General features: G+C 34.2%; 2 protein-coding genes across 2 annotated transcripts; both read left to right on the forward strand.

The window, feature by feature from the left end:
* Positions 1-1,945: 1,945 nt before the first annotated feature.
* LOC149615716 (uncharacterized) lies at positions 1,946-8,180 on the forward strand. Its single transcript, XM_089857385.1, has 6 exons — positions 1,946-3,016; positions 3,742-3,926; positions 4,004-4,145; positions 4,831-5,003; positions 5,687-5,834; positions 5,916-8,180. Exons 1-6 carry the CDS (start codon positions 2,705-2,707, stop codon positions 7,371-7,373), a joined length of 2,418 nt encoding a protein of 805 aa, XP_089713511.1. The 5' UTR covers positions 1,946-2,704; the 3' UTR covers positions 7,374-8,180.
* Positions 8,181-8,298: 118 nt separating this feature from the next.
* LOC149615717 (5-taurinomethyluridine-[tRNA] synthase subunit MTO1, mitochondrial) lies at positions 8,299-12,270 on the forward strand. Its single transcript, XM_089857386.1, has 7 exons — positions 8,299-9,251; positions 9,501-9,822; positions 10,803-11,170; positions 11,242-11,360; positions 11,453-11,549; positions 11,900-11,960; positions 12,051-12,270. The coding sequence occupies exons 1-7, from the start codon at positions 8,356-8,358 to the stop codon at positions 12,168-12,170; spliced, it is 1,983 nt and encodes a 660-aa protein (XP_089713512.1). The 5' UTR covers positions 8,299-8,355; the 3' UTR covers positions 12,171-12,270.
* Positions 12,271-14,001: the final 1,731 nt, after the last annotated feature.

Below are 14,001 nucleotides of genomic sequence, written 5' to 3' on the forward strand. Positions count from 1 at the left end.
TCCAAAAATAACGTTTGGATCGCCAGCGATCTCGTACTACTTTCTATAAGTCTATGACGTCAAGAAACTCTTCCTTTTCTGCTAGAAGCGTTGAAAGCATAGCTCAGGCGAGATCCGAACAGAACCTTCCTAAAGCCATGATAGGGGACCGTCTCTAAATGTTTATGCGCCATTCCGTGTATGCTTTAATCCTGTTATACGTTATTCCGGTTGGGCGTTAATCCGGTTATACGTTATTCCGGTTATGCGTTAATCCGGTTATACGTTATTCCGTTTATGCGTTAATCCGGTTATACGTTATTCCGGTTGTACGTTAATCCGGTTATACGTTATTCCGTTTATGCGTTATTCCGTTTATGCGTTAATCCGGTTATACGTTATTCCGTTTATGCGCTATTCCGTTTATGCGTTATTCCGTTTATGCGTTAATCCGTTTATGCGCTATTCCGTTTATGCGTTATTCCGTTTATGCGTTATTCCGTTTGTGCGTAATTCTGGTTATGCGCTATTCCGGTTATGCGTTATTCCGGTTAGGCGTTAATCCGGTTATACGTTATTCCGGCTATGCGTTATTCCATTTGTGAGTTAATCCGTTTATGCGCTATTCCGTTTATGCGTTATTCCGTTTGTGCGTAATTCTGGTTATGCGCTATTCCGGTTATGCGTTATTCCGGTTAGGCGTTAATCCGGTTATACGTTATTCCGGCTATGCGTTAATCCGGTTATACGTTATTCCGCCTATGCGTTATTCCGTTTATGCGTTAATCCGGTTCATTGAGTTCAGAATATATGTATTTCTAGAGTTCTATTTGGATATCGGGTTTTCGCGCTCGCGCGATCATCGTTTTTGAAATTAGGGGACGGACGGACAACTTTATCATTAGGTGGTGGCGCCATCTATTTCACTTAAAAACACATATTTGTTACCTATGGCGTCTGCTATAATTTCTTAATATAGTAAGGAAATGTTTAGAAACCGCTTTGATTCGAGTAAAAACAGAGAAGGAACTGCATTAACCGATAGTATATGTATTTTTGAGCTGTCGTGATAGTCAACTTGACAAAAATGATCACCGCAAATGTCTTTTTTTTGGAGTCCATTCAATTCCATTAATAGCCTGACACCATTGTTTAGGTAATTACGAATTTTTTGTAGGGAATCTTAATCGTACAGTTCAAAAAGGGTTGAACTATCTAAATATTTAATAATTTTCTATACGTATATACTTATGTCACAAAACATTTTTATTCCTACCAGTGTTGACACACTTTTCTACTGAGCATTTTCGACCCATTTTAAAATTTAATACATTTTCACATTATGTGTTACTTTAATAACTAATAACATATAATTCCCAAGTAAAAACACGCATTTAATAAGAAAATAATCAATATTCTATTTATTAAATATCAAATTTTATTCATTAGGCTCCACTTACTGTTTTTCAATTACCTAACTTTCATATTTTGCGCTTTACTTCTTCCTAAGCCTAATTTTCAAACTCAAGCTGCGGCGATTTAGCGGGGCGCTTTCCCGCAAAATCGTGGGAAATTCATTTAAGCTTCCCACGTAAGGCGATAGATGGCGCTAACGCCTAATGATAAAGTAATGAAATTCGACGAATCGAGTCCGCGAGGAGGAAATTCAACAAAAACTCTAGAAATACATATATTCTGAACTCATTGATCCGGTTATACGTTATTCCGGTTATGCCTTAATCCGGTTATACGTTATTCCGGTTATGCGTTAATCCGTTTATGCGCTATTCCGTTTATGCCTTATTCCCATTATGCCTTATTCCGGTTTGTATGCGTTATTCCGATTATACGTTATTCCGTGTGTGCGTTATTCCCTCGGTCCTTTAATTCTATTTGAGTTGGAGTTAAGGCTATTTGGCTCTAAAATGTCATCAGAATAGTTATAATCAAAAATATAGTATCTCTATAAGTGAGGAAACGGAGGAGATGATCTAAGTTGGCCGTTACCAAAGTGCAGGAAAAGTTACGTCATATTTTCCCTCCATATTTAATTCTATTTTGAGTTGGAGTTAAGGCTATTTGGCTCTAAAATTCCATCAGAATAGTTATTATCAAAAATATAGTATCTCTATATAAGTGAGGAAACGGAGGAGATGATCTAAGTTGGCCGTGACCAAAGCACAGGAAAAGTTACGTCATATTTTCCCTCCATATTTAATTCTATTTGAGTTGGAGTTAAGGCTATTTGGCTCTAAAATTCCATCATAATAGCTATAATCAAAAATATAGTATCTCTAACCGCGTTTATGACGTATTTACTACATTTTGCTTTAAATGCGCTAAACTTTGACCTCAGAGTTCCCGGAAAAATAGACTACAACCCTTGGTGGCCTCCTATTGGCTAATTTTTGGGTCTCCTGCCGATAGGGTCACGGCGTCTTTCTGCAGTGCCGGGTGTAGATGTAACTCACAAACTCAAACTGGAACTTGAAGTGATGAAGGAAGCCATTTTCCTTTTCTCTTTTGTCAAACAGTTTAACAGTCGTAAAACTTTACGTGAAAGTACAAGTTAAAAAACGAGACGTGATTTCAAGTAGCTAATTGTTTCTGATTAAGTTTAATTAGACTTAAAACTTAGTGAAGTCGATACGTAAGATACTTACTAAGTCTTGTTGTGAGTCGTGAATTGTTACCAAGGCTTAACGGTTTAATGCACCAAGTTTAAATGATTATGATGGATAAACGTAAAATGGATTACCGAAATGTGTCGCAAATTAGTGACATTAATTCCAACGGTATATTGGCCTACGCTGCGGGCAATAAGTTTATTTTAATCGATTTGAGAGAAGGAAAACCGGCTTTTCGTAATCTTCCTACTGAAGACATCCATTCTGATGAAGTTACTGCAATTTCATTTTGTCATTCAAAGAAAGCTGATCATGTTCTTGCAACTGCTAGTAGAGACAAGACAGCGATGATTTGGGATATCAGTGATCTTTCCTATCTTAAATGTCGTTATAAATTTGTCTGGAGAACCGTAAGTTTTTAAAATTTTAATTGAGATTTAGACAAGTTTGATACTTTGATTGCAACGGTAGACGAAAAGTCTGCATTAATGGTTTCAGTTAATATCGGTTTTATTTAATATTTTTAATGGCAATGGTTAAAATAGTGTTTAAATTAGGTAATATATTTAATGACAGTGATTAAAATAGTGTTTAAATTTAAATTAATTAAGTTTAAATAGAAAAAAAAATCAAACTGAGGTGCACGTTTTTAGTTCATATATTAAACATTTCAGGAAAATGTTTTTTCCCTAGATTTGCAGTTTAAATTACTATGTTTAATGATAGTGGTTAAATAAGTGTTTAAATTTAACTTAATTACTATTAAATTACCCCCCCCCCCTCCAAAAAAAACAATTGCAGTGCACGTATTTAGTTTATACATTAAACATTTCAGGAAAATGTTTTTTCCCTAGATTTGCAGTTTAAATTAGTATGTTTAATTACAATGGTTAAATAAGTGTTTAGATTTAAATTAATTTCGTTTAAATCCCCCCCTCCCAAAAGAATTGCAGTGCACGTATTTAGTTTATACATTAAACATTTCAGGAAAATGTTTTTTTCCCTAGATTTGCAGTTTAAATTAGTATGTTTAATTACAGTATTTAAATAAGTGTTTAGATTTAAATTAATTACGTTTAAATCCCCCCCAAAGAATTGCAGTGCACGTATTTAGTTTATACATTAAACATTTCAGGGAATTGTTTCACTAGATTGGCAATTAAAAAGATGTAGCGATGTACTCTACCTTTTAGACAAAGATGGTATCTTAATAATATGGAAAATAGCTGAAAAAACCCACCAAGTATTTGATAATGTCTTGAATGGACATCCTGTAGTGCTTTCTGCCAGTCCTTATAATCGTTATCTTGTGGCATTAGGGTAATTCATTATAAAGAAATTAATTAATTTCTTAGTTATTTTTAAGTTTGAACAACTTAGTTGATGATTAATTGCAGTCACGATAATGGTATGGTGCAAATAGTACATACCAATCGTGTTGGGCATGTAGGGATTGTTTTACCTTCCGAGAACCTTGATGGTTCTATTGTTTCACTAAGTTGGCCTCCTCACATTCCGTGTCCTGATAATTTTAACAGGGTACGTTTTAATTGGTTCAGATTTAATGACGGGAGCGGTCAAAGGGGTGTGGCTTAAGTTGGCTCCTCCCCATACCGCCGCCAAAATGGCGGCGCATTTTACACGGGTTAATGAGGGTATGAGCCTGATTGGCTAAGCAGGGGCCTGTCTTTCAGTACTTGCATCCCTTTGAGCATTTCCTTAAAAGAGACGCCTAGGGGGTGTGGCTTTAGTTGGCTTCTCCCCATACCACCAAATTGGCGGAGAATTTTACTGAGGTTGATGAGGGAATGCGCCTGATTGGCTAAGCAGTGGCCTAACGTTCAGTACTTACACCCCTTTGCGTCCTTCCTTAAAAGAGAGGCCAAAGGGGTGTGGCTTTAGTTGGCTTCTCCCCATACCGCCAAAATGGCGCCGAATTTTACTGAGGTTAATGAGAGAATGCGCCTGATTGGCTAAGCAGAGGCCTGACGTTCAGTAATTACCTCCCTTTGCGTCCTTCCTTAAAAGAGAGGCCAAAGAGGTGTGGCTTAAGGTGGCTCATCCCCTTACCACCAAAATGGCGGCGAATTTTAAGAAGGTTAATGGGGGAAAACAGAGGAGTTACGTTTAGTAATTTTCACCCCTTTGAACACTCTCTATAGCTTAACTAAAATTCTAAAAGTTAATTTAATTTTAAAACAATGATTTTTAACAATTGAAAAAGGATTGGTCAGCCACTTTAGATCTTTGCTCAACCACTGAAAACGGTGTCATAAAAATATGGAATATCCAATCAAAAAAATGCATGATTTTTGATGAATTTCAATTCATGAACCAATCAGTAACAGCAATATGGCATCCATGTGATTTACAATCCCTTTTTTTCTCATCTCCAAAGTAATTTTAATAATATTGCTATTAGATTCGAGTATTATGGCGGGAATATGCGTAATCTGAGAGAAATCGGGGCGCGCTAACTGTGGCACAGCTCAGGTCGGGTGGGACTCCAAAAAATGGGGGAGTAATGGTCGGACTTAATTGTAATTGGTTCGTCTGTAGGCCTTCTTAGCCAATTACCAATGAGTCCGACTATTCCTCCGCCATTTTTTGGTGTCCCACCTAGAGATGTGAGTCGGTAATTTACCGGCCGTAAATAACCGGTAATTTACCAAATACCGCGTAAATTACCGATTTATATCTTACCGTAATTTTACAATGGTAATTTACCAGTAAATTACAAAATTACCGCGTAAATTACCGATTTATATCTTACCGTAATTTTACAATGGTAATTTACCAGTAAATTACAAAATTACCGCGGTAATAAGCCTGTTAAAACATAAAATACCATAAATTACGGTAATTTTTGTAATTTCAAAATTTTAATCGGTAATTTTTCGGTAATTTACCCGGTAAATTACCATTTTTAAAAATTACGGTAATTTCACATCTCTAGTCCCGCCCAACTTGAAACTGTGCCACAGTTAGCGCGGCCCGATTTTTTTTTTCAGATTACGTATCATCCAATTTAATTTAGAATAATTAACTTAATAATAAATTAATTAATTAATAAACTATAGTGGAGATTTATACTTGGCTGAAATAATTAATGACCGAAGATTAGATTGGACTAAATTTGATGATGTTGAACAGTGTAAGCATTCTGGTGCTATATTTAGTATTACTTATTTCAACTACACGATTTACACATTTGGGATTGATAATATGGTGATTTTAATTATTAATTATTTTTAATTGAAGAATACTTAATTTTATGCAAATTTTGGATTGGGGACTCTGAAATTATAGGTAGTTTTATGGGAATATCTTGCTTTGAAATCACTGTCCCGTTTTCCTGCAATTGAAGGCGCAATGCCTAGTTTAGAAGATGCTATTGTTGAGGAAAAAGGCATATTGGAAAACAGTTCTGAATCTTCGAGAAATGAACCACATGTTATGAGCCGTAGTAGAGATAAGATTAAGAGTAGTAGATCTAGCTCTAATTGGGGCGAACCAAAATCTTCTGCCACAAGATCTGATTCGAACTCATGGAGATGTCATAGAGATTATGAGTCTAAAGATGATTCGCGTAAGGAAGAATCGCGTTCAAGGAGTTCGAATGGAAACTCGTCAAATAGTCATGGAAAATCTTCAAACCTTCCTGAAAATTCGTCGAAAAGTAATGGAAAATCTTCAATCGATCCTGAAAATTCGTCAAGAAGTCATGGAAAATCTTCAATCGATCCTGAAAATTCGTCAAGAAGTCATGGAAAATCTTCAAATGTTCCTGTAAACTCGTCAAGAAGTCATGGAAACTTTTCACCCGTTCCTGAAATCTCGCCAAAAAGTTATGGAAAGTCTTCACCCGTTCCTGAAATTTCGTCAAAAAGTTATGGAAAGTCTTCACCCGTTCCTGAAATCTCTTCAAAAAGTTATGGAAAGTCTTCACCCGTTTCAGAAAATACGTCAAAAAGTCATGGAAAGTCTTCACCCGTTTCAGAAAATACGTCAAAAAGTCATGGAAAGTCTTCACCCGTTCCTGAAAATACGTCAAGAAGTCATGGAAAGTCTTCACCTGTTCCTGAAAATACGTCAAGAAGTCATGGAAACTTTTCAATCGTTCCTGAAAATTCGTCAAAAAATAATGGAAAATCTTCATTCGTTCCTGAAAATTCGTCAAAAAGTAATGGAAAATCTTCAATCGTTCCTGAAAACTCGTCACAAAGTCTTGGAAACTCGTCAAAATTTCACGAAAATATGGAAACTTTGTCGAAAACACTTAACTCTACTGAAAATCAAGAAAACCCTCAATCATTTAATGATCAAAAGACTCATGGAGACTTGGGGAAAATAAATGAAAATGACTCTTTGGGCGAACTACACGAGTTAATGAAACACCAAACTTCATGGCCCTTACCAGATCCATTGAAAGTTTCCAAGCAACGCAAACGAAGTGAAGACACTGCGGAAGATTCCATCTATTCTTGGAGAACGGAAACCAAACCTCCTCAAGTAACTTGGAGTGCAAGTCAAAGCATTTTTACAAACTTGACGCAATCTCCTCGTGTTTCTTCAACAACTTCCGATATTGAGAAGGAAGTTGAGGAATTAATACTAAGTTTCAGCAGTAAGGAATTCTTCAGTGATAATCCGGAAGGTAAGTTGATGTCCCCTTCGGAAACATCGGATTCCGAATTCAAGAAAGAAAACCACCAATCAGACAAACCTGGAAAAAAGGTACATTTTTCGCTTGAAGTTGAGCCTTAAAGCGATGCTTAACTGTCGAAAAAGAAGAGGTTTTTTGAAATTGATATATTATTTGTTATCAGTATATATTTTGACATCAATTGAAGCATAAGCCTATTAAACCCCACCTACTTATAGGCTTATGATTGAAGTTAAGTACTTTAAAAACAATTCCCCTTTTGTTTTTTATTTCGCAGTGAAAGTAGCACTGCTTTTGTATTTTTGAATTGTTCCTATTATTTGTGACCATATTAAAAGCTTATAAAGTGTTCTAAGTCATTAAAGAACATTGCCGTGAATTGTAGGTCAGAGGTCACAAGAGATACGGAGATATCTATTATAAATTTGTTTTTGTTTTTTTGATCTCCATTTGAGATGAAACTTTATTAATCAGATGTGATATTGAAATAAATAAATAAATAAATAGTACCTACGTTCAATTTTGAGATCTAAATAAAAGTATTTGCATATAAACGTGTATTTACTGTTCAATTTTCCCGGTGAAATTGCGTCGCGATTTTGCTTATTTCTAGCTCAATTCAGTTCGGTTTCGTATCGTAGCATCGCCTGCTACACTTTCCGCTATGCAATTTTTGAAAAGTCGTATTCTTTTCAGTGTTGAAATTAACTTATTTTAATCATGCTTAAATGCGGAATTCGTACGATTTACTCTAAAACCTTTCTTAAAAACTCGATATTAGGGTGTATTATAAATTTGTTTTTGTTTTTTGATTAAACTTCATTCATCAAATGTAAGATTGCAATAAATAAATAAATAAATAGTGCCTACGTTTAATTTTGAAATTAAAATAAAAATATTTGCATATAAACGTGTGTTTTTACTGTTCAATTTTCCCGGTGAAATTGCGTCGCGATTTTGCTTATTTCTAGCGCTGCTCTATTCGGTTCGGTGTCGCATCATAGCATCGTCTGCTACACTTTCCGCTATGATTTTTTTGAAAAACCGTATTCTTTTCAGAGTTGAAATTAACTTATTTTAATCATGCTTAAATGCGGAATTCGTACGATTTACCCTAAAACCTTTCTTAAAAACTCAATATTAGGGTTAATTCATAAAAGTTTCGTATGTTACGACGTAATAGTGGTTGGAGGTGGTCATGCTGGCACCGAAGCCGCGGCTGCCGCAGCCAGAATGGGTTGTCAAACGTTATTAGTAACTCAAAAACTTGAAACAATTGGTGAGATGTCGTGTAACCCGTCATTTGGTGGTGTAGGTAAAGGTCACCTTATGAAAGAGGTTGACGCGTTAGACGGTGTATGTTCACGAATTTGTGATAAATCTGGGTTGCAATACAAAATGCTTAATCGTAGAAAAGGTCCTGCTGTACAAGGACCTCGTGCCCAAATAGATCGTAGGCTTTATAAGCAACATTTACAAGCCGAAATGTTCGTTAAGCCTAATTTAGAGATTGAAGCCATAACGGTAGAAGATCTGATCATTAATGAACATTCAAAATGCCAGGGTATAATAACGGGACTTGGTAATAAAATTGAGAGTAAGGCTGTTATCTTAACAACAGGGACGTTTTTACGTGGACAAATTAATACAGGGCTAGAAACGTATCCCGCTGGTAGATTAGGCGAAGGACCATCTGTAGGCTTAGCATTAACTTTAGAAAGAGCAGGGTTTAGGTTAGGTAGGCTTAAAACTGGAACACCCCCAAGATTAGATGGAAACATGATTGATTACTCAAAAACTGAACCAGTAGCTGGTGATAATCCACCCGAACCTTTTTCATTTATGAATGATGAGGTTTGGATTAAGGCAGAAGAACAATTGAATACTTATATAACATTTACAACACCCGTTGTTGAAAAAATTATTGAAGAAAATTTGCATTTAAGTAGGCATGTTATGGAGGAAACAAGAGGTCCTAGGTGATTTAGTTTTATATTTATTAAATTAACCTTATTCCCGATGCGTGCACCAAGGCTTATCGTACATGTATCGTCTGCTTCGGAGTCCTAAATATCGCGTTTCTATTGTGAAGCAGACGACGCATCACTTTGATTACGGTTAAACGCCAAATTAACCTGTTAAGCCTTGGCACAAGTATTGGTATTCGGCAATAAGGTAAGTTAAATTAAGTTAATTACGTAATTTATATTCAATGATTTTTAATTCAGATACTGCCCGTCAATTGAATCAAAAATCATAAAATTTAAGGGCAGAAATCACCAAATATTTTTGGAACCCGAAGGTTTAGACAGCCATATTGTTTATCCTAGTGGCATATCTTGTACCTTGCCCAAAGATATTCAAATTAAGCTTCTTCATGAGATTCCTGGTTTAGAAAACGTAGTTATGACCCAGCCAGGTTACGGAGTGGAATATGATTATGTTGACCCCAGAGAATTGAAAACTTCTTTGGAAACTAAAAAAATAAAATCATTATTCTTTGCTGGACAAATTAATGGAACAACTGGTTATGAAGAAGCAGCTGCTCAGGTAAATTTTAATTAATTTTAAGCTTTTATTCCTAAGCCTTGGTTGAAAATAGGAACTTTTTTGGGGTAAAATTAGGCTTAGGTGTTGTTTTTAAAAATTTGAAGTTAGCGCCCTATTTAGAAAGAACTGAACTGAATCGAACCTATAGCTTTTCCAAACGCGACGAACGCGTTGTCTGCTACAGTATCCGCGTCGTTTCGCGTTACGCAATCGTAAAGATATCGGCGTTTAATTTTAATTAGAATTAAAATGTTTAAATCGTTAGTCGCTTTCGGAATCGGGGTTTACACTGGAATTTATGTTAGTCAAAAGTACGACGTCCCTAAAGTTGACGAGCCTGAAGAACTTTGGAAAAAATTAAAGGAATTTGCTGATAAGCATAAGAAAGATTAAGCCTTTGTCCGTCGTAGTATTAAAATATGGTAAATTTAGTTTAATTTTTTAAAATTAAGTAGTTTTTGGGGTTGAAAAGGGTGAAATTAGACCTTATACGCTTTTAAAATGGCTAAAATTAGGCCTAATACTTAAATCTTACTCATAAATTGTGATGATTTCTAAAATATCCGGATATGGGTGTGAATATCTTTTATCAGGGTATCATAGCTGGGATTAATACGGCAAAATTAAGTTTAATTATATTAAATTAAGTAGTTTTTGGGGTTGAAAAGGGTGAAATTAAACTCTATCGCGTTTAAATGAGCTAAAATTAGGCATAAAACTTAAATCTTACACATGAATTGTGATAATTTCTAAAATATCGGGATGTGTGAATATATCTTGTCAGGGTATCATAGCTGGGATTAATACGGCAAAATTAAGTTTAATTATATTAAATTAAGTAGTTTTTGGGGTTGAAAAGGGTGAAATTAAACCTTAAACGCCTTTAAAATGGCTAAAATTAGGCCTAAAACTTAAATCTTACACATGAATTGTGGTAATTTCTAAAATATCGGAACATATGGGTGTATATCTTTTATCAGGGTATCATAGCAGGGATCAATGCTGGCTGTTTGGTTCAAAATAAGCCTCCTTTAACAATCAGTCGTACTGAGGGATATATTGGCGTTCTTATTGATGACTTAACTACACTTGGAACTAATGAACCTTATAGAATGTTCACTAGCCGAGCTGAGTTCAGGTTATCACTAAGACCCGACAATGCTGATACTAGATTAACTGATAAAGGTTTTAAAGTTGGATGCGTTAGTCAGGAACGTTATAATAAATTCTCAAAGGACCAACAAGCCTTAAAAGAAATCACTGATATTTTAAAATCAATATCTAAATCACCGATTGAATGGAATAGAGATTTAAATATGAATTTTATTAAAAATCATCATGTTAAAACGTAAGGGACCTTTTTAATTTAAATAATTATCTTTTAAACGTCGTTTAAGTTTAATTATTAATTATTAACAGAGCTTTTGAATTATTGGAGCATCCTGACATTAACATTAAATTATTTGAGAAATTAATTCCTGATAATTTAAAATCTCAGTTTAATAATAGACATATTGCTAATAGAATTAAAGTTGAAGGTAATTAATTTAATTTAACTCACTTAAAACTAATTTCCCGAGTATAGTAGGCCCTATTACTAATTACCTTTAATTAATTTTAATTAATTAAGCACAATATGCAAGATTAGTTGATGAACAACAAAATGAAATTAGTGAAATTCAAAGAGAGGAAAATTTATTTTTGCCTGAAAATTTAGATTATTACAAGTGAGATTAATTAATTTTAATTATTGCTTAATTAAAATTGACATTAATGTTAATTATTAATTAATTAAAATTGACATTAATGTTAATTATTAATTAATTAAAATTGGCATTAATGTTAATTATTAATTAATTAAAATTGGCATTAATGCTAATTATTAATTAATTAAAATTGGCATTAATGTTAATTATTAATTAATTAAAATTCAGATTAATTAATTTTAATTATTGCTTAATTAAAATTGAGATTAATTAATTTTAATTATTGCTTGATTAAAATTGAGATTAATTAATTTTAATTATTGCTTATTTAAAATTGACATTAATATTAATGTAATTTAATAATATTTTAGGCTAGGTATTAATTTATCAAATGAAGTTGTTGAAAAACTTAATGAATTTAGACCAATTACAGTAAATATGAATTTTTAATTAATTTAATTGAATTTAAGCATGAATTAAGTTTTGGGTGTTTTTTTTTTTTTTTTTTTTTTAATTTTTAAGATTGGTGCCGCCAGCAGAATTCCAGGTGTAACACCAGCAGCTTTGCTTTTATTACTTAAATATGTCAAGAAAAATCAGCCAAAAAGTCTTCAGAATGATCCCAATTTGAGCCCAGTTTAATTGTTTTGTTTTTGTTTGTTAAATTAACATTAATTGTTTATGTACAGTTAATTAATTAATTACTTAGAAATGAATAAAAAATATTCTGGTATTTTAGAAATTGTCTCCAATAATTTGTGTAATTTTTTTCAGTGGGGAATCCTTTATAAAACAACAAAAAGTATGACGGTAAGTGAAATTCATTAATTTAATGTTAATTTATGTTTTAAGCAAAACCCTTAGCCTATGATCATGTAACAAACCTTAATTAATTTCTCAAGAAAATTAGTAATTAGTGCAATCATACTTATTATTACAATATTACTTTTAGCAAAAATACATACAGCTACTAGGAATTATTGTGCCCCATGTTAATTTCAATGCGGGTTTTGTGGGCGGGGCTTGAGACCTTAGTATCGCGTCACGCCTCATAATTCTGATGGCGTCTTTCTAACTGTGTGATTTCATTGGTTGGGTAGCAAGACGAGTTCCTAAGCGCGCACGAGGTGCAAGGCATAGCGAGATAGTTAATAAATTCACTTGGTAAAATTAGTCTTGCTAGCTCCTCCCTTTAACAAAATCCGCAATGTCTCCAATAAGCTCTATCGATTCCTGTAAACATTAAAGTTAACTTAATAAGGTGCAAAGCACGGCGAGATATACTTCAAATTCGCTTGGTAAAATTCGTCATATATAATGATTAGTCTAGCTAGCTCCTCCCTTTAACAAAATCCGCAAAGACTCCTATTAGCTGTAAACATGAAGGTTAACATAATAAGGCGTAAGGCGCAACGAGATAGACTTTAAATTCGCTTGTTAAAACTCGCCATATATAATGATTAGTCTAGCTAGCTCCTCCCTTTAACAAAACCCGCCTAGATATTACGTTAATACACCATAATTCCTATTAGCTGTATACATTCCTGTAAATATTACCTAACCTTGTAGAGGCCCTTACAAAGAATCATTAAAAATAAGAATAAAAATTTTCACCGCTCAATATTTCGACTGCGCGTAATATTACTTTCAAAGCAGTCAGTGTTCGACTGCGACTACGTAGTACGTTGAACAGAGGTGGTAAGAGATCTCGCCTGTGAACTTGGTTACCATAGATACTCTACATACAAAATTACAAATTGCTACCTTCAGCCTTCATGCAGGCAGTCCTTCATATCAAACGGTGATAGCTTAGTTTATGGTACGGTCTAGGTCAGTGATACCTCTGAACTGAATTCTCCTCTCCCCATAATTTCACCTTGAAAATATCAAAGTTCCCCCCGGCGACTTCAAATGACTGACAGTTATTATGACAGAGGGTGAGTGTTTGACCAATGGGTTCTCTGTTTCAATTAACTTTAATGATTAGACGTTTGTTCGTTTTTTTTTATTATTTTATTTATTCATGGGGGTTGGATAGTAAGATCTGTGATATAGCATGGTTAAAATGAATCTGGTAGAGTTGAAGTTGATTTAAGGATAGTGTCCGATTGTATTAAGTTTCTTTGAAGGTTAGGGTTGAGGGTTGTACACTGTACATGCGAAATTGTTAGTTGCATGGGTATAGGCATATAGGTTTTTGGGGTTTGGTATCGGTTTTTGAAAGGGGGTTATTATTGGAGGTCATTGAATTGAATTGGGTGGTGATTTTGTTTGACTGTAGAGTTTAGTCTGTAGTTGTGTTGGGGACATTTTTTTATAGCGGGTTGTCTGAAGGGGTATTTTTTGCGATTTAATTGCTAGAGGCCTGAGGTTTAAAAGTTTGAAAATTAATTGTGGTTAAAACCTCATTATCTCAAGCCCTAATTAATGTAGGAACAATTAATTGGTACTATCGGGTAGAGGATAATTTAGT

Source organism: Phalangium opilio, unplaced genomic scaffold, assembly GCF_054372755.1.
Source record: "Phalangium opilio isolate 3A_F unplaced genomic scaffold, DU_Popi_V2 ptg000217l_1, whole genome shotgun sequence".
In the NCBI taxonomy this organism is placed as follows: Eukaryota; Metazoa; Arthropoda; class Arachnida; order Opiliones; family Phalangiidae; genus Phalangium; species Phalangium opilio.

Bases quoted from the DNA above. Each gene is read 5' to 3' on its own strand.
- LOC149615717 (XM_089857386.1), top strand. From the start codon at position 8,356: ATGCTTAAATGCGGAATTCGTACGATTTACCCTAAAACCTTTCTTAAA. The intron at 9,252-9,500 runs GTGATTTAGTTT...TTTTTAATTCAG, and splicing joins GAGGAAACAAGAGGTCCTAG to ATACTGCCCGTCAATTGAAT. The intron at 11,361-11,452 runs GTAATTAATTTA...TAATTAATTAAG, and splicing joins TAATAGAATTAAAGTTGAAG to CACAATATGCAAGATTAGTT.
- LOC149615716 (XM_089857385.1), top strand. From the start codon at position 2,705: ATGATTATGATGGATAAACGTAAAATGGATTACCGAAATGTGTCGCAA. The intron at 3,927-4,003 runs GTAATTCATTAT...GATTAATTGCAG, and splicing joins CGTTATCTTGTGGCATTAGG to TCACGATAATGGTATGGTGC. The intron at 4,146-4,830 runs GTACGTTTTAAT...CAATTGAAAAAG, and splicing joins GTCCTGATAATTTTAACAGG to GATTGGTCAGCCACTTTAGA.